We start from the raw sequence: 20,894 nt of genomic DNA, 5'->3' as shown, positions 1-20,894 counted from the left end.
AATGGCTCATTTTTTTTCAGGTGCCCTAACTGAGCAACATGAGTAGAGTTGCCTGGAAAAATATTTAAGTGCAAAGTGCTTTCCCAACCAAGGAAGAAAGAAACAAAACACAGGAGCAAGAAGGTGGTCACTTGGGGCCATTGATTACAGTCCTTAAGATTGCCTTAATTGTAGGACACAAATTTTGGGATCTTTCTTGGCTATGGCATATCCAGTGGAGGCCATACTCATCCCTGGTCTTCTGCAGCTGCCATATGATACTTCAAAAGTGCAGATTAAACCAAAGAAGGAAGTGCCAATAACAATCATAATAAAACCACCTCCCCTGCCACCACATATTCCATTGGCTTCTTTTTGGATAGCCTTTGTGTCCCCATCTAGACTTGATCCTTGACTCTGGCCTGGTTCTACTTGGTCCTTCTCCTCACTTCATCTCTTTGCTTGGCACTTTGACTCCTTTTTCCTCCTCCCAAATTAATTCTGCCCATTGTCCATAGTATATTCTCTTCCCTTGGTCCCTCCCAGCTGTGACCCCCAGCAAGTTCCCCAAACAGTACTTGAGGATCTAGAATTTTTGTTACCACATCACCTTCCTTAAGAACATGGCCAGTTAGTCTGGGCTTTTCTAATTATTTACTATTGATCTTGGAGTCAGAAACATAAGGGTGAAGTAAAGAGGACTTGTTCACAGATGTCACGTAGACTGCAGCTCTTGTCTGTTATGGGGGTTTCACACTGCAGCTTTCTGCCTTAGGTCCTCCAGTCCTGGTCCCTGTTTTTGCATGGGATCCTTCTCTAGCTACCCTAGTGTATGTTCCTTAACTCTGGAGGAAGATTCTGTCCCTATCCACCTAGATTTTCTCTTGTGGCTTCCAACCACCCTATGCTTTTTCTCTGGTTGCCTTCTTCACCTTTGAGTTTTCTCTGGGAGAGAAAAGTTATTTCTTCTTTGTCTCAGGTTACAGGAAATGCAATGTTTTTCTCTTTCTGTTTCCTTGTTGGGTTCCCCTGAGCTCACTCTGGACTTTTGGTGCTGTTTGCTTTGTTTAAAGCTTGGGCTGACTTGATGGTTTTCTAAGCCTGCATCGGGGTTCTCCTTGCCCTGGCATTTGAGGCAAGATGGCAGCTGCCCTATTGTCCTGTAGCCCTGTAGTCTATCTCTGACTTTGCCACACAGAATCTGTGCCTGTTACCCCTTTCAAAAGGAGATTGAGCATCCTGTTCTTTTTTTTTTCTTTTTCTTTTTTTTAACATTTATTTATTTTTGAGCGGGGGCGGTGGGGGGGGTGTGGAATGGCAGAGAGAAGGGGAGACACAGAAGCTGAAGCAGGCTCCAGGCTCTGAGCTGTCAGCACAGAGCCTGACACAGGGCTTGAATGCACTAACTGTGAGATCATGACCTGAGCGGAAGTCAGATGCTTAACCGACTGAGCCACCCAGGTGCCCCAGAGCTTCCTGTTCTAAAACCCTCTGTCCTACATTCTCAGGGCTTTTTTACTTTTAGCGAATAGTATTTCTCATTGATTGATAACCACAGACCTACCTTGCTGACTAAAGCAAAGGCGCTTCTGGTTCTCACTTACATGTTTTAGGTTACGAACCCACTTTCTCATCCCAGGTGTGAAGTTAACATTGCAAGCCCAGCCTTGCCAGCAAGACTTTAAAACACCACCACATACAATATTTGTCAACTTCATGAAAACTGAAATGCAGTTAAATATTCCACCAAATGGAAAGGTGAGGTTTCACTAAAATACATATGCATTGTCAAGTTTCTCAGCCTGCCTTCTTTTGAGGCATTAGTCATCTTGGGAAAATGCCTGTGTTTGTCATAGTCCTGTCTTTCAGAATGGAAATTTCCTTCCAAGACAGAGCACCACGGGCTCCAATATTTAACCTATAATTAGTATATCCCCTGGAGGATTTTCTCCTTTTGATGCAGAGGCCTCTTTGTCACTCAGGCTTCTGTCTGACGATGATAGGAACTGCAGGGCAGCAAGATGCATCACGAGGCAGGGAAATGTGTGCTCTGATCAAAACTGTTTGGATATTATGTACCAGTGCAAACAATTCACAATCTAAACCCACAGGAAAACAGCGGAAAGTATAAAAGAATATTAAAAAGGAAATTAGAAGAGACACAAATCCCAAGTTTTGATCTAGTTTTGCATGGAACAGGATTGCTTCCACTCCTGCTTCTCTCACCCAGTTCACCAGTATTTTTAGTTTTTGACTTTTCAGCTGCTCTTTATCAAGTGTGTTTTATTCATATAAACATCTGCCTGTGACTATTGATAAATAGCTTCCTCTTTCAGCCATCTGATTTTTTGGTTATGAAATGGCAGTTTACAGTGACAAGGCAGCTGTGTCTCGACAGTGTTATCATTTGGGGATGGAAAGAACACGGGCCCCACCAGTTCTAGAGAGCAATACGGAAGTCAGACCTTGTTTCTTGCTAAGAAATGTCTCCTTTTTGCCTGTTTCTGGCAGAAGCTAGGCTGGGAGATCACAGCACATGGCTGCAACAACCTGTGTTTAATGTGGTGACACTAATGAATTCTGAGAATTAATCTTCAGCCAGGAAAGTATGATGGAAGGTACTAGAATTTCAAATTAGTGGAATGGATTGATTTCCTTCAAGGGTAGAATTTGCTTCCATTTTCTTCTGGTGGATTTTTCTATTATATTCAAGCCACCTACCATGGCCTTCTAAATCCAGGGTAAATCCAGGCAGTCTATCCCATGGTAGTTTTACATTTTTAATTTTCTTGTTTTGTTTTGTCTCTTAGCACAGAGAGCACCACACCTACACCCAGGCTTTAAAAAATGATTTAAAACCATCTGGAAATGAAAGAGTTGCTTAAGACTTTGGAAGAAAGTAGTATCCCTAAATCTCATCCTTGTTTACTTTTTTCCTGAGAGACTCTGGGAAGAGCTGAACTTGAGGACTATATTTCCCCAGCTTGAGACACTGACTTCTACAGAAACGACAGCCTACAGGTATCTCAAATGTGCTGTTGACAATCAGGCGCTCTGGGTGTCTCCCCTGAGTCAGCTGAGATGAGGATTCTGCCACCCATTCCGAGCGCCTTGTACTGATTTCTCACAGCAGCACTTCCAAGGATGTCACTTGCAGGGCCCTGGTTCCACTGACACAAGAAAGAGTCTGTGTCCAAGTAAGTTTGGAAACATGGGCTTAAACAAAATCAAGCTGTTTCCTTTATCCCAGAAGTTCTAAGAACATTTTATATGCTCATGTGCATTATAAAACTCCAGACTTACTTGGTTAGAGAATCATCAATGTTTCCCAAACCTTCCTGACCAGTATACTAGTTCCTCTTTTCAGTGGAACGTCTTACGTGTTTCACCCAACTCACCTCACGTTGGCTGACCCCCACTTCCTATACAGAGGTCAACATTCTCTGCATTCCCTTATAAAAACTGCTCACTCCCTGGCTGGGAGAAAATATTCTGCATCTGGAACTTGCAATTCCTGGTTTAAAAAGCAATCCGGAAATGAATAAGCATATTATATACTCCTTAGTTTTCAAAGTTTATGCTCCAAGTCAGGTTGGAGAATTCTGTCATGTTTTCAGAAATGACATGGAGCTGTCAGGTGTTCTTGTAGATCCAGTAGTCGATTCTATCTTAATCCACTAAATCCCTGCCTGGAAGGGAGAGTAAGACGGAAATGAGGAACTGACAAAAGTAAATAGTATGAATTTGGAGTCTTAGGCTATAAAGAATATACCCTAGTTAAAGTTGGAAGAGGGACTAAAAGAATTGTTCTTGGCCTTTTAAAGGAGGAAGCTGAGGGAGCACATGGGAATGTTCTGGTGGCCTTCTGAGTTCCTGGCTACACAGCTTGCCCAGTCTGGCTTCTTGCACTGCCCATCTAGTGTCCAAACTTTGAAATGTCTTCTACCTCTTCACCAATTGAGTTCAATTTCGTCCCCAGACTTCCTCCCAAACTTGGCTTGCTTCTTACCTCCCCCACCAAGGCTTCCCTGACCAAAACTCTCTGTCCCACCTACTGTTCTGCATTTTTAACACAGTACCATTTTAAACACAGTGCAGAGCGGGTAGGGCTCTCCCATTGGAGTCAGAGAATTAGCCTCATCTCTGTAGGACTTGACCTGAACTTCCTCACCTCTTGAAAAAAGGGGTTAGAATAGAAAATCTCAGTCCCTTAGCTACAAAACCCTATGCTTTTGTGTGATTATTTCTTATTCTGCATATAGAAGCAAACACTGGCTTTTGCTATTTCCTATGTTTCTTTTGTCCTCCCATCTTTCCAATTAGATTGTAGATCCTCAAGGAAAAGGGTCGTAATTCTTTATGAATGAATTTATTTTGGCTAATTCTGGCTGTGTAATCGATGTTTGCTGAACAAATGAAATGATATGATTCCAATGACCTCAAGTTTAGTAATGCATGACTTTCAGCCCTATCTGCTCCTAAGGTAATACTGTCCTCTATTATCAGTAAAATAATAATTCCATTTCGGTCTGGCTGTTTGCTCCCCATGAGAAAAAAGTATGCAAAAGTATTTTAGAATAAGGCTATACCCTCAAGGTCTTTATGCCCTTCTCCTAAAAATCCTCCAGTGCAGCTGGGTATGCCACAACTCTGCTTAGCATTCTTCCCATATACACTCATTTTCACTTTTGCTGATCCAATGATATGACATTCAGCCCACTCAGGTCTTACTGAGAGAACTAACAAATTCTTCTGATCATTGCTTCCAGAGAGTAGAATGCCTACCATCTTAATTTTGGGGATCTTCAAGAGACAACAGATCCACTTGTTAGTTTCTTTCCTGTTTGATTATCTCACTTCATTATTTACTTGCCATTTCTCTTACTCCCTCTGTGATATAGAGAGAGCTTATCTCCAAAATACCAAATGATCTGCCAGCCTTGTGGGCAACCTTTCTCCCCCACTGGATGCTAAAATTATGAAACAAGATGTAGTGCCTTTAATTACATCCCCAGACTCCAGCGGAGACCTATTTTCATAAAACCGGAGTATGGGTTTCTTAGCCTCTCTCAAACACTATCCAAAGAGCTTTCATTATTAAAGTATCAGATAATACTTTACTTGTTTCTAGGCCTCATGTGAGGCACTGTCCCAAGGCACCTATCCTGAGGAGGAAGGAAGAAGCAGTTCCATACTACTTTCCCATTTACATGCTATGAATGTTCTGTTAGTGAATGTGGCACCCACCTTCATTCGCAGCCCCGAGGTTATCCATTTGAAGTGTTGGCACTAACTACCCAACAGGCAGTTGAGGGTTGCCCCAGTACTTTTGCTCAGTGCAGGAAAAAATGTAGTGTGTCCTGACCCGGATCACTGGGCAGGCTTGATTCCTGGACTCCCATACTACCCAAGCGCTCCAAGGCTCTAGGGGGTGTGTGAAGCCACCATATCCATCTGCAGTGGGAACTCTCGGAGGACACAGACTGTATTTTAGGAGTTTTCATATACAAACCCTCAAGCCAGGAGGATGGGGCTACTACACCTGTATTACTGACCCTTTAACTACCAGGAGGTTATTTTCCAAGTGCTTAGGGAAGAAGCATTTATTTCCCTTTGGTAATCAAATATACATTTACAGATGAATACACATGGAATCCAGGGAAGATTGTTAATATAAAGACATGAACATAGTATTTTTTAAGGATGTGAGCTGACTTTTTTCTTTTTGGTAGGAAAAATACTAGATTATACCAAAGGCCCCTGAACCCATAAGAGTCAAATGATTGATTTCTTCCATGGCAAGGCAGAGGTGGTATTTATAGTCCTGCAGGCAACAGAATGGAGATAATCTAGATTCTTTTGGCATTTCTAACTGAAAGCTCTAGTTCCGATAGATAGGAAATCCCTTGAATCAGTTCTAAAACTGACTGGGAAATTTACTGAATATCTTTTCAGGACTAGGAGGTGAGGGATCAGAAAGTGGTTTGAGATGTAAAGTGAAAAGATTAAAGCCATTTTGTAAACCCAGCAGTTAAGGATTGTTGTAAGAACTCTGCTTGAGAGTGTTGAGAAGGCACTCAAGGTGAGGCTGATTATTTTTACCATTTGTGAGTACATTTAATTGTTTACAATATGTTGTGTTTTGGATGTTGCTAGCACGTCACTATTTGGAAAACTGGAAACAATTTTGTTTTGCAGAGTGGGCCAAATGGCATTTAGCATTTATCCTAAGCCTCCAAAGTGAGCTAAAAACTGATAGTTTAAAAGGGCAGTTGTTGAAATTTCTTTCTCCTATCAGGGGCATCTACTCAGAATGGAAATACAATGGTAATTGGAGGGGCATTATCAGATTCAATTTCACTAGAAAATTTCATTATATCAGAATCATCTTTGATAACATAGGGCACAGAGCAAAACGTACTAAATTACTGTTTTCTTTGAAAAGGGCCTTTGAATCTGAAACAGAAAGTGGTTACACCAGTGTGGTTTTAACCAATTAACCACAGAGGAGTTTAAATGTAACCCACTTTTTACCATTTTCAATGGACTTTTTGTTCCCTGTTTGCATAATTCCATTCCAGTTCATCTGAATTATATTATGGTCACTTCCTGTTCTGAGGTTTTTCTGCTTCTTCAGAAAACATCAAGGTGTTAGACTTTCTCTATGAAGGTTTCTTTGTGATCAGTGTCTTTCCTTGCAAACTCCTGAATGCATTTTCCCTACCATCAAATGGTGGACATTTCATATATTAGGATTTTATTTGAGTGACAATATATAATTTTATACTTTTGTAAAATATATAGACTAATCCACCTGACTCCATCGTAAACATTTTTCTGTAGTGAAAATTCAGACAGAAAATTCAGTCTGATCAGTCTGTTTTTCCAGTGTTTTGAGCACTTCAAATTGAATTAATGGCAAAACTTACTGTGTTTTCAACATGTACTTCACACACAATAAAATAGACTTCTGATGTACTGTTAATTCTACTAGCAGAGAATTATTATTTTTTTTACCTTCTGGTATGTACGGATAAAGAAAGAGCTGTGTAAGGTTAGTGATCAGGTTTTATAAATGATCTTTTTTGCCTCCTTTCTCTCATACTCACAGAGGAACCAGGTCTCTAAGATTATACTTTGGATTGTTGTTGATTTTTGCAAACAGGTGTCTTATTAAGGATTTTGAAAAGCGGCCTTCTGTCACACATCTCCTCGACCACCCATTTATTAAAGAAGCCCACGGGAAGGTTTTATTTCTTCAAAAACAGCTGGCCAAGGTCCTCCAAGACCAGAAGCATCTAAACCTTGTTGTTAAAACCAGGTATGGTACTCGTCCTCTCCCTACTTCCTCTCTCTGGTTATTTATAAAAATGGTATGTCATGTGTTTTGATTTGCTCGGGATTAGTACTGGTAATTATCACATCCCTGCATTTTTGAGAGTTTCATTTACATGACATTAAGTACTCCACACTCAGTGGATGAGATCAGGAGAGCTTTAGAAACAAGCTGTCCATTTGTGCTCTTAAGACTAACATCCCTCAACTGTGGCTGAAATCCCAATGTGTCCTCGAGTTCTAGTTAAACACCAACACACATATATGTTTATATTTAATATGAATGAGGGTTTTTTTTAATCAATAAAGGTAGCTGTATGAAAGCAGCCATAGCTAAGATCGCGTGAGAGATCTTTACTTGGCCATTGCTGATTAGAAAGCAGAAATGTAGGCTGTAAAGCGATTTTGGGAAGATTACAAATTAAATACTGGAGGATTTTTCTCTAATGTGCTCTGAGACCCTGTTCTTTAGTTAAAAATTCCTTAGGGGCAATTTAGTATTTTTAAATGATTTTTCCCCCCCCACAGGCGATGTCTGTGCTATCCAAAACAACAGTGATTCTCCCTCCCTGCCCTCCTTTTCCTAAAGCATAGATTTTAAGAAATAAACGTGTATTTTCAGGGACAGTTGCTTCAAATGGTATTCCATGGTGGTCTCTAAGAAACAGATCTTTGGTTTCTGTCCAGAGGGTGGCAGAATTTCTCTTTAACAAAAATTTTTAAAATGCAAATAAACCTGCTTCCCAGCTCAGCAATTATTTGGTTTTATAAAACTGGCCAGGATGTAGATAAGCTCTAATCCATTATTATTAAGAGAACATTCGGAGGACTGGAGGTGAAGAAAATAAAGTAGTAGTCACAAGTTCTGGAAATATTCATGTATTCTGCAGAGAGCACTGTTTACAAATCAAAAAGCATCAGAACCCTTGGAGCTGGAGGCATGGTTTAAAGGTGACTATACCTTGCTGATTTTCCCTTCCACCACCAAGTTCCCTTTGGGTAGCTCAGAACAAATTTTTTCCTACTCTTTCTTTCCCCCTTTCCACTGTCATTTGTGTTTCTATGGCTTGCCTACGGGATAGAGAAATTCTTGCGACTTGGTGCGTTTTTGAAGCAGTAGGAACTTGCGTTTAAGCCCCAGGGAACTAAATCCCTTTTCTTCCCTGCTTTTGTTCCTATAAACCAACCACCGCCCCAAAACCACCCCTGTCCCCACACCACACACAGCGCTAGCACCAAAAATGAGGATGAAATCAAATAAAATCAAACAGATGAAGCAAAAAAACAAACCCAGCACTTAAAGGCTCTAAGTTGAATCAGGCCTTCCCTCCTTTTCTCTCTGTTTGAAACCTGCTGCAGAACAAGTTCTGAGACTGAAGTTGCAACGTTACTCAGCTTTTCACATGGGCCTGACTGTGCCAGTCCAGACGTGTGTTCTCTTTTTAAAGACTTCCCTTCTTTTACCGTAGAGAATCAGGCTCCAGTCTCTCTCACCTGCTTCCTCTAATTTCTCTTGATCTTTGTTAACTTCTTTGCTACCAAAAATCTGGTAGCAAAGGCTTCTCACAGCGTCTTTAGTTTCACTCACGAGTTTGTATTTCTTTGAAAGTCATTAAAAAAAAAAAACCCCACAATCACAGATGCCTAGCTGGCTCTGTCAGTAGAGTGTGTGACTCTTGATCTCTGGGTTGTGACTTTGAGCCCCATGTTGGGTGTGGAGATTACTTTAAAAATAAGTAAATAAACTTAAAAAAAATAAACTCCACAGCCTCATAAATAGGAATCAAAACTATAAACAGCAACTTCCTTATTAAGAGGTAGGAAAATTAATTCTAAAGGAAACACAATGCCTGTCATTGACACTTAACCTACCACCTGTCCCACACTGTTACCTCCTTTTAGCAGCTGGCAGGGGTTGGCTACCTAGGTGTTTTTCAAGCCCACCCAGAAAAACTCTCAAATATCATTTGATGCTGGTAATTCAGTATATTAAAAGTTGTGAGTTTACAAGGTAAGGTGGGGAAAGCAGAAAATTTGAGGTGAGTGCAAAGATGAGTGAAACAGATACCCAGCTTATCATTCTTCTGCACGATTACGGTCACCCAGTGTGGTGGCTCTGCCAGGTTTGAATCCCAGCTCAGCCACTTAGGTTCAGGTTGTTAAATTGTTCTGCTCTGAGGTTTCTTCATCTATAAGATGGGGGTTCATTTGAGGGTTAAGTGAGTCAGTACCTAAAAAGAACAGCTCTTAGTACAGAGTGAGCTCTCACAGGGTTAGCAGTAGCAGCAGTAGTATACAGGGTCTATTTGATTCAAAGGTCTTCATTTCTGTGTAACACTAACTACCTCTTGGACTTAACTTGCGCAAATTCATCCCTACTTATCACATGACATCACGAAAATAAATAGTACTGAGCTACTGAACGTTAAAAATACCAGTTTTATCTCATTTAAAATCTAACTTATTCATTTATTCATTCAAAAGACATTTATATGTGTGCATGTGTCAGGCCCTCTGCTGAACAGAGGGACTACAAAGGCAAATTAGATACAGTTCCTGATAAAGAGCTAATAGTCCAACGTGTGTGAAACAGACAAGAATCAGACAAGAACAGCTCAACATGAAAAGTACCTGGATGTTGAGGTACTTCCTGGAATACCTGGGAAGAAAAGACCCGTGGACCTGGTGGGAAGATGATCCTTGGAGTGTCCTGTAGAACAAACAGAGGAGTTGGGATTGAGATTATTTTAGGTAGAAGGGAATAATGAGCAGTGAGCAGAGGGCAAAGGCACAGAGACTGGGGAGAGCTTAAGGAATTTGATGAACAATTAGTTAGCATTACTGGAGCCTGGCATAGAACAGGGGGAGGGAGAAACAAGGCAGGCAGGAAGCAGGTCATGATGGGCTAAGGAGCTTCGATTTGTTCCTTAGTCACTCAAGAGCCCCTGAAGGTTTTCAAGCAGGCATGTGCTCCAGGAAGATCATTCTGATTGCAATGTCGAGAATGGAGGAGCTGGGCAAGGCAGGAGCCAGAGAGACAAAGTTGCAGTTTGTGGCAATTGCAAATAACAGAGGATATTAAGAAGATGGTATTGTCAGGACTTTGTGGTGGATTGGATGAGAGAGGTCAGGCGGGGGGGTGGGGGCGCGGTGAAAGAAGTGTCACAGGGTCTACCCAAATTAGGCTGCCTCTCTGCCCTGGTTCAGACTGCAATCCAATAGAAATTGTAAGACACTAAGAGAGACCGGTAAAGAAAGTTTCTTCCTCTTCCTGTTCTACCAAATGCAATGCCAGGGACTTCCAGAAATTATACAAAACTTCCAGCTTTCTGTCCAGAGTAGGATTCTGCAGTATTCCAGACGGTCCTGGATCTTCAAGCTGGACATACTTGTTTAGTTTTGAAAGCTAATGCAGAGAAATGAGACCTAACAGCCTGCAGGGAAAAATGTCTTACTATTCCTGCAAAGGCAGGGAATGTTCTGTCAACTTTAGTATTTTCTCCAGGGGAGAGAGAAATTGAAAGTTTGAGGGGAAGAAGGCAGGTTTTTAAAGGATGGGGGAAACTTGAACAGATGAAGGGGAGGATCTTACATAGAGGGAGACATTGAAAATAAAGAGAGAGACAGTAATAGAGGAAGCAAGAGGAATTGGAAACAAAGGCCCAAGAGGAAAGTTGACCTTAGGAAGAACCTCAAAGTTGGGAAAGACACAGAAAGGTTAGATGAAGATATCCAGAAAGTTTGAGGGGCAGGATGGGGGTAAGAAAAGAGTGTCCTATGAGGAAACTCATGTTGAATTTTCTTTATCTTTCAAAAAAAATTAAGGTGATCTCAAAGTTGGGAGCAGACTGTTGGACTCCAGGAAAATGTTAACTCTCTGAAATAGCCACTAGGAGGAATATGATAAAGGGTTTATTAAAGATGGACATGATGATTGCTCAATAGCACAGAAAACCCACGAGGAACTTAACTGAATAGCATTCCATTGTAGTGAAGTTAATCACTGTTTAAGATAATGCATGTAGAGCATTCAGGAGAGCACTTGGCACCAGAACCTCTTCAAAAATGTACCATCACCACCACTGCCCTTCCTATCTATTATCTCTAGCTTCTTAGCAACAAGCAGGAGAAGTAGAGAAAAGAGATATATACCCAGGTCATCAGACTGGAGACTGTCTTAGATGAACATGATGGGTGGACAAGGGAGCAAGGGAGTTAAGATGAGTATCCCTGGGGTCTTTTTGGGATTTGGAAGAAAGTGAAGCCAGAGTAACTTTTTAACTCTTGAGGTCTGGTCTAGGTCAGGAGACTGACAGTTACAATGCAGATGAAGAACAGATTCAGTGAGTGGATGGTGAGCAAGGGATTGTAGAGCTGAGATCTTGGGAACTTTTGAGGAATAACTGGGAACTAGCCATGGCTGAACTTGTGGACAAACTTGGTGGAGTTAGAAATAAAAGTTGTTGACAAGTTGAGGAACCCTGAGGTCAGTATGTGGGAAGAATTAACAAAGTGATTGGTGGGGGATGGGGGAACCAAAGAGCAGAGATAGAAAGGAGATTGGGAGGTCAGTTGTTGGAGGAAATGATACACGTGTGAATTTTAAAAGGGAAAGATTGGTTAGGGATAAGTGTGGTTGGGAAATACAGAGGGGAGCAGGGAAGATGCCCCTTCCACTACCTTTTCACAGTGAGTGGCTGGAAAGTGGAGCTGGGGCAGGAGCATGATGGGCAGTGGTCCACTTCAGTTCTGTTGAAATAATTAAGTGTTCAAGAACAAAGCTAGGAATCATGGGAGCTTATTCACTATAGAGCAGGAGCCACACTGTACACGAAGAAGGGCTTGGATGGTAAGGCCCCATCTCCCCTCTCCTGGATCTAAGCATTCTAGCTCTTCTGAGTGGTACAGTTGTGTGGAAAGCTAGGCTGTGATCCATTCCCCTTTCACATTGTGTCTGTGAAGCAACTGTGGAGAAGCGGCATTGTGTTGAGATTTGATACGATTTCCTAATGCTGATTATAGTGTATGAGTGTAACTGTTGGAATTTAAGTTTTTCTGGTAGTTTGTAATTTTGCCATAGCATATGTTTGATTCAGGTTCAGTAGAGTAGTTATGAAGACAAGGCTTACTCTCTCAGAGGAGGGTAAAAAGCCCTAAAATCCAGTGAACAATAGTTAGGCGCTACTTTTTTTTTTTTTTTTTTTTTACTTAATTGTCAGGGATGCTTTTAAACAATTTGGCCATTTCCTTTACATCAGCTTCCATTGCCTTGACCTTCAAAAGGACTCTTCCCCCAAACCAGTTTTATAAATCCCTGAATTCATCAATGTCATCGGCATGTTATGTCACTATTAAAGTTCAGAGAAGTAGACATGAAAACGTGTTTGTTTAATTACTTCACAGGAGTTAGTGGGAGAAGAGCAAAACCAGTGTCTGGAATGTGAGTGGAGGCAGGAAAGGTGCTGGGTTGCCGGTGCTGTGACTCCCTCCTGCCTTCCAACCTCCCATTATGGGCTCAACTGCAGCCCTTAGTACAATTACAAGATCCAGCGTGTCTTTCCCCTGCGGGTGGCTTGGGACTCGCTGAAACCACAAATGTTAAGCCCTCAAATGCCAGGGGTCTAGTCTAAGTATTATTTGGTAGGGGAATTAAGTTGCTGGTTGTTTTCTGCTCTGTTAAATGGATTTTTATTCTACCCTTGCAGTTTGCCTGGGGCTGATTAAAACAATGGCCTCAGCTTTTCTGATGTTCTTTTCAACCTGCAGCAGTGACCTTAAAAACAGATTTCTCACTGCTTAACTGTCTAGCCTTCCCCAGTAAGCCTTGTTCATTGACTTCCTCTTTTACCTGCAAACATGCACGTGCGCGTGCACACATGCACACACTCATCCACATCCACCATATTGCGTACACTGATGAGTTCCTGGACTGCTGTGTTAATGAATGACTTTTGAATGATTACTTTATCAAGTGCTGAAGATGCTTGATACATAGAAGGTTAAAGATCTTCCTGTCCTCCTAACAGATATCAAATAAATGCTAAGAGGTAAATGCATTATCTAAATGCATAAGAGGTAAGAGCATTCTGATATAATGAGTATCTGCTATCTATCTATAGGTCTATAACTGAATGAATACTATTGAATTTTCTGCTGTTGTCACTGATTCTTGCTGCCTAGGGTAGGTGGGTGTATCAAATTCTGTTTAATATGATTGATAATAAGTTGCTGATTTATTGGAATTCTGGCCAAAACCATGCTTAGATGAAAAAACAGGGAGATATTATAGTGATTTCCACCCAAACAATTCTATTTTTTAATCTGTTTATTGTAATGTTTGGTAGATATAAACTTAAGTTCTAGGTCAAGATAGAGCACATGTAGTTAGAGTTCTCTAGGTGGTATCTCCATCCATATTTGACTCTTAGTAAAATGGCATCACACCTAGATGGCCTGCCGTTGTTTTTCTCCTTCTAGGCCCATAATTATATAGTTATAGTCAAATAAGTTTCTCTTTCATCATCTCTGTTATCAAAGGGTATATTGAAATGTAAATAATGATTTTGAAGAAATAAAACAGTGCTCTTTCTCCAGTTTTGAGTAACATTTTCCTCACTATACGGATGGAATCCATTGAATGTGGTGATAAGGGAGTTCCTCTGATCTCTCAGATTCCTCTGATCTATTCCAACTTGTCAATTTGTCCCTGAGCTCTGTCCATGGCCATAGAAGCCTTTGCCTTAGAATTTTGAGGACTACCACCTTTGAGCTTAGACCTTTTTTCTTACTCCTTCTCTTCTCTACCCCTTTTTTCTCCACCTTCAACAGATTTTATTTCCTTTTGTATCTGGAATCTAATGGGAGGGTTAGTCATTCTCCATTTCTTCCCATCTACTCTTGGATAAAGGAGAGGGCTCTGATCCTGAGTGTGGAAGAGCTAAGCAGAGGCATCCTTCACAATGAACCTGTCACTACTTGACTGTCCAAAATACCATCAAGCATTTCTCAGTGCAACATTTAACCTCTCTCACTGGCACATCTCTTGTAATTATTAGGCTGAAAAATTTTCTTTCTTTCTCATCCTGACTTTGCCTCAGAGGGCTTCCTAATGCTTTGTTCTTCATCATAGAACAAGAGAAGAATTCATCCTGCCACATTTTTGTGAGGCTCCTGTGGCCCTGTTTTGACCTACCTGCTTCCATGGGTATAGTTGATGGATAGGAAGAGAATCGCTTTTGGACAAAATACATAATATTTGTCAATATCTTTCTTAGGGCCAGCAGCTTGAACAAAGAAGTCTGTAGCCCAGTGATGAGATATTAAAAAGCATTCTCACACACAAATGATTTTAACCATAATGGTGAGGCATAGAGATGGAACTATAGTGAAGGCAGAAGTACTTCAGGGATTTATTCCAAGAGAATAATACCCCCAGTATCTGAATCAGCTTGGTACCCTTTACAGCTTCTTTCTCACTCATGGACTGGGCCTGAGACATTCCAAAGCATTCTCCTTCCTCTGCCTCATCTATGCTGAACCTTGTCTTACAGGAACTCTTAGCCTCTGCCTTTCTACCCACTCTTCAGATCCATTTCTTACTCTCCACCCATTGCCTTGGACTTGATGTTTCAGACCTGCCCTCATTCCCACCTTACTTGAGCCAGGAATTCTAACACTAGTTCCTCCTTTTCTTGATCCCTGAAACCTAAGGTCAGTCCTACTCACCATCCACTATCTCCCACCAACCCTAAACTCCAAGAATCAGCCCAAGCCAGAGCTTTGAGTTTCTTCCTTTCTAAGTTTTAACCACCACCACTCCCCCCTCCCCAAACTCCCTTTATCTCGGGAGCCAGGCTTGGCAGCTAACATACTTAGAGTCTCATAAAAACAAGTAAGAATCTAGTGAAAAGCAGTATGGACTTTGCTGGGATTTGAAAATGTCTTTTGAGTCGGGGCACCTGGATGGCTCAGTCGGTTAAGTGTCCAACTTCGGCTCAGGTTATGATCTCATGGCTCGTGAGTTTGAGTTCAAGCCCCACATCAGGCTCTGTGCTGACAGCTTAGAGCCTGGAGCCTGTTTCAGATTCTGTGTCTCCCTCTCTCTCTTCCCCTCCCTTGCTCACACGCTGCCTTTCTCTCCCTCTCTCAAAAATAAGCATTTTAAAAAATGCCTTTTAAGTCATTAAAAACTTACACTCTTGATTTAATAGAATGCCTTTTGCTATTCATCTATCCATGTATCTGTCCATTCCTCTGAACTTTGGAACATTCAATCCAAGTACCTTGTAGTTGGAAATTTGTAATTTTCACATTAAACAGGGAATTCTTCAGCAAAAATTGATAATAGATGCTATTCTCAAGTAAGGCACTAGATGGAGCATGTGAATTTAAAGGAAATTTAAGCTGGTAGTTTACTGGTGACAAATCATTGAAAGAAAATTTAAAAATTTAAGCCAAATTATTCTGGTTAATTTCAACTAAAAATAGACAAATATTAAACAACATAATACTTTCTATGAGTATATGTAAAGTCTAAGATAATTTTTTAAAAACAAATAAAAACTGGAATAATTTTTTCTCTTCAGTAGACCCTCCAAACCCCATAGCCAAAGCAGGAAAATGAAGCAGTTGGCAGTTTCAGAATGCTAGTTGGGGAAGGCAGAGCTAGGGATATCAGATATTTTTCTTCACTGGTTGAGAAAGTGAAGTGGTCTTGGTAGAGTGGAAATACCTTGCATCAACATCAATTTCTAGATTGCCAGCTTTGATTTTGGAAGCAAATATTGTCTAAGGAATATGAGGGCCAACAAGCATGGGAAGAGGTGATACATGGCTAATCACAGCAGGTAACATATTTTAAAAGTTGTTTATAAAATATAATAAGGGGGAAATTTTTGTGAGAAACCCCAATTTGCAGACAGCATCTACATGTTTCCTGGAGATTAAATTTGTGATAGATAGATTGGCATATAGACAGGGCTCAAAAGATAACAGCTTCGATCCTGGTGGTATTGCAATGTACATGTTCACCTTGAAAGTCACAACTTTCTCTAGAGTTTATTTGTGATGTTGCACGTGAGGTTTTGTCGGTATTTCCATATTTGGTTGCTGTAAAAATGTCATCTAGCATGAAGCTTGACATCCCTGTCTGTAGTTCAGGCTGCTTTTAAGTTCAGGTCAGGAGTTACTGGAGGAAAAATAATCCCTGGGAAACGTGCCATTGATTCAGTGGTATTTCAGATTCTGATTTCCCAGTCTGCCTGTTACCATTCACTTTTCAGAGTCACATGCACTCTGTCCAGGGTATTGAGCCACATTCAGGAGGGAGGCACAGTGGAGAGTGCTTACTCCATCTTGACTGGAACCAGAGCTGTGGATGATTTTTTAATTCCTGATTTTCTTTGTTGAAGATGTATAGAATAAACTCTTAGTCTATTTCATACAACTGCAAGATACGGATTTAGGAAGGAGATAAACTAGCTGAATTTAATATGACAAGAATTATTTTATAAAAAGGGTATTGTGATATTTCATTTCATGATGAACGTCAAGGGAAAAAAATGCTTAGGTTTTATGTGGAGAGGATTTGGCCAGATATATGCACCCTCCTACCGTTTTATTTAGCGAGGTGGCTAGCTAGAAGCAGCCTCTGAGTTTTAGTAAAAATTTGTATTTCAATTCAATCTGATTTCTCTTTGACATCACTAATGTGTTAGGACACAGATGAATAAATGCTTCTGTTTAATAATTTTTAAAATGCTTAGGTTATAAATTTGATTGTATTAAGTAAATTTACGCTTCATATGTTTTGAATCTCTCTGTGAATTAGCAGCAAGACTGGTTCTAGCACTGGAAACGACTAATACCACGCATGCATCAGACACCCTTTCTTCAAGTCTGCCAATGCTGGGAATTGGGAAGTAAAATTTAATTTAATAGGCAGAAAGAAGGAAAAAAAAGTCAATGTTTGCCCATTTCAATTGTATTTCTAAAGTCAAGATTCAATATGTAGAGCTGTTGAGTTTGCTTCTTCCTTTTTCCCTACTTCTGTGAAATGCATGTAGCAAGGGACAAAGTGTACAGTAGGATGCTAGGACGCCCACATGGTACTTAGAGTAAAATGTTCAGTAAAGCTGGCTTCTGGGACCTGGCAAAATAACACTGTATCCTATGAAGCTGTGATGATGGTGAGCATAAAAGGTGCTGGTGAAGTACTGTGCAGTGATGCTTCTCTGCTGCTGAAATGATAGTACCTGGGAGGCATTTTCATGTGATTTTGTTTAGTTATTGGTATTCCGAGTAATATGTAGACTTGTGCAAATTGTTGATTCCAGATTTTGATAAGGTTGTAAGAATAGTGCTTGGTAACTTTTTTCAACTTTTTTTGCATTTCTGTATCAATGACTGTATCGTTTTCACAGCCCCCCCCCCCCCAAGAGATAGACCAGTCATGAGAGATTCTATTTATAGATGAAGAACACTGAGATGCTGGCCATTAATTAAGGGGATTATTGAGTGAACCACAACACACTCCTCAGAACCCTGAAATTAGGATCCAGAGCTTTTAACTTCTAAGTTGATGCCTTCCCCCTACACCACATTGAGTAGTGATCCCTTTATGAAGGGAATTATGGGAAGGCCTACTGTGACTTGAAATAATTTTATACCTTAAAGAACTATATTTTGGTATGCCAAAGGGGATTGGTATTGATTGCCAACCAAGTTTCTTAAATGCCTGTGGAGTGATGCCCCTTAAGAGAAAAGTCTCGCATATTTAGACAAGGGGATACATATAATGATACTGAGTGCCGCTTTGTTTCTAATAGGAAAAAATTGGAATCAACCTAAGTGTTGATCATCATAGAAATGGGTAAATAAATTGGTATGTATTCATATGATGTAATATTACCCAGTGATTAAAGTGACTGAAATAATGTACATGTCTGTATATACATATATATATAGTTTAGAAAATCATAATGTTGAGTGGAAAAAACCAAGTTTCCAGAATGAAACCTATAGTATATCATTTTTATAATTAACATATAGAAAATGTATATTGCTCATGTGTATGACCAATATTTAAAAATAGACTAGAAGGTTACCCACCAAAGAGTAGTCATTCCGGAAGGGAGAATGGGATGAAACATGGGTAACAAAGGGATTTCAAATAAACAAATAAGATAAAATGTAAACATTTTTGATTCATAGATATTTACTATATTATTCTCTCAAGTTTTCTGCAGTTTCAAATATGTCTCAAAAAGTTGGGGTTGATGCTGGTGGATGGCATGAGGGGACCTCAAGGGAAGTACCCTGGTGAGAACGGTGTACCTGACAGTGAATAGAAAAAACAGGAGGAGATACTTTTTTCTGGAAAGGCTGTAGTTGGCATTTAAGAAAAGCTAATATAAGTATTAGATGGGCCCATTTGGAAATGTTCCTCACCGTGGTGGAAGGGAGGCTTGAGGTCTGGAGCTCACCTTACTCCTGATAGCTGTACAGCAATGGGGAGGGGGCCCTACAGCGTGGGGAGCTGGACTAGACTTGCTCTTCCTGTCCCCACCTCTGAAGTCTCTGAACATATCTGATAAGACCGTGAATGAACCATTCTTGTCGCCTATGTTCTGCTATGCTTTTTACTCTATTAATGGTAATATTCTCTGGATAAATTTCTAGACATGAAAGAATGCACACCAGAAGACCCTATCATGTGGAAGATGCTGAAAAATACTGCCTTGAGGATGATTTGGTCAATTTAGAGGTTCTGGATGAGGTACTAAATATTTAGTAGGCAATTCTCACCGATGACATTTGTTTCATGTGAATGGTCTGACCTTTTTCTTGTCGACCATGTTTTCCTAAGGTCACTTGAAAATTTAATTGTTTGTATAGCCTTGGGGTGAAGCTCGGGGAGCATTTGGTTACTGTGACTATGATCCGGTGTTGTGTTCATTTTTAGTTCCCCAAATGTCCAAAACGATGAAGAGGGAAGGATTTGGATTTTTTCCAATAAAGCTCTTTATATTGTAAGCCTAAACGATCTATCACATCACTGGAAATTATTTTGTTTTAGAAAAAGTCCAGTTTAACTCTTAAGTCCAGATAGTTGTTTGTTCTTCACGAAGAGGAGAGTTCTCTTATGATTTAAATTGACTAAAAAACTTTCTTGTAAGAATAAATTTGATTTGAATTGAGTAAAAAAACTTTCTTGTAAGAATAAATTTGTTTTTATTATTAGAACTCTCTCCTAGTTGGAAATAATGTTTACCTTCAATACCATTTATCCTCTTCTTAGGATACAATTATTCATCAGTTGCAAAAGCGTTATGTGGACTTGCTGATTTACACATATGTTGGAGACATCTTAATTGCCTTAAACCCCTTCCAGAATCTAAGCATATACTCCCCACAGGTAAGGGGTGCTTTGAGAGCATGTTGCTTCTTAAGAGGAAATTAAAAACCAGAAGGGAAAATAAAAAAGGGAAAAGCGAAAATAAAATTATGCCGCTTTTAGTGGTGTATAACCCACACTGCAGATAACAGTGCATCACAGATGGAGTTCTTGCATTTTGGGGGTAACTTTAGAGCAAGATATAACAATAATAGCTAACATTCATTTAGTGCTTGCTATAGGCCAGGCACTGGCTTATCTCACTTCTCATAATCCTGTGAGATGGGCACTATTATTCACCCTGTTTGGCAGAAGAAGAGACTTAGCACTGCGAAGTCAACTCCCTTACAGGAGTTCATGAAACTAGTCAGTACAGAACTGGGATTTGAACGGAGGCCTGCAGACTCGAGAGCCTGTGCTCTGCAGCCTTTCTGATGCTACAGTTCCCCTAATAAGTGACAAAGCTTTGGTTTCACAGGCAACAAGTACTGGAGTATTAGAAGTTTTCTTTAAACTACTTATTTTTTTCTTCAGTTTTCCAGACTTTATCATGGGGTGAAACGTGCCTCCAACCCGCCCCACATATTTGCATCAGCAGATGCTGCTTACCAGTGTATGGTTACTTTCAGCAGAGACCAGGTAAGAACTCCCCTTCCTGTCCTGCCAAGTCACACAGTAGGGTGTGTTCTGTCTTCCTCTGCAGCTCTTATGTCTTCCTGAAAACTCCATTCTGGTTGCTGGTGCTGATTCAAGGAAATAGGAAATGAAAGAGTAGCTCACTGGAACAGGAACAGTGATAGAAGCTACAGCGGCAGGAGAATGTGAAAATTCTTTTCCTTAACGTGAAACATTCACATCATGAGCACTCATTTTCCCTGATAAAATCTAATAAGAATGTTTCTAATATGAATGTGAGAGCATAGAGTCGACACAAACCTGATTACATAGCAACAATTGTAATAAAAACAGAATGTAGAATGACATATATGAAATTCCTTCCTATTAAGGTCTCAGAATTTTCGTGGCTCAGACCTTTTTGTGTTGTACATGGGTTGACGGGGACCATGCACCACATCATTTATTTAGCTGCTGAGAAATTATGATAGATTTGGTAAAGACTGAACAAATTTTAAACTCAATGCTGGTTAAACACAAACCTCACCCATACAGCTTCCCTTTCTGGACC

At 40.3% G+C, this 20,894-nt stretch overlaps 1 protein-coding gene and 1 long non-coding RNA gene across 2 annotated transcripts in view; one reads left to right on the top strand and one right to left on the bottom strand.

The window, feature by feature from the left end:
• The window catches only part of LOC144612662 (myosin-IIIb-like), a 250,549-nt gene extending 230,108 nt beyond the window's left edge, over positions 1-20,441 (top strand). Inside the window, exons 11-14 of the mRNA XM_078451161.2 lie at positions 7,145-7,300; positions 18,994-19,090; positions 19,613-19,729; positions 20,243-20,441. Coding sequence (XP_078307287.1) covers positions 7,145-7,300; positions 18,994-19,090; positions 19,613-19,729; positions 20,243-20,428 — 556 coding nt within the window. The 3' untranslated portion in view covers positions 20,429-20,441. The remainder of the gene's footprint in view (positions 1-7,144; positions 7,301-18,993; positions 19,091-19,612; positions 19,730-20,242) is intronic.
• On the bottom strand, positions 9,763-20,596 carry LOC132671135 (uncharacterized). The gene is made up of 3 exons (XR_009606960.3): positions 20,318-20,596; positions 11,995-12,063; positions 9,763-10,024 (listed from the first exon to the last, which is right to left on the bottom strand). It is a non-coding gene; the product is annotated as an uncharacterized LOC132671135 (long non-coding RNA).
• Positions 20,597-20,894: the final 298 nt, after the last annotated feature.

The sequence above is a fragment of the Panthera onca genome, chromosome C1 (assembly GCF_046562875.1).
Source record: "Panthera onca isolate mPanOnc1 chromosome C1, mPanOnc1 haplotype 2, whole genome shotgun sequence".
NCBI lineage: Eukaryota > Metazoa > Chordata > Mammalia > Carnivora > Felidae > Panthera > Panthera onca.
The sequence above is the reverse complement of the archived record's forward strand: the minus strand, read 5'-3'. Positions and strand labels throughout refer to the sequence as shown.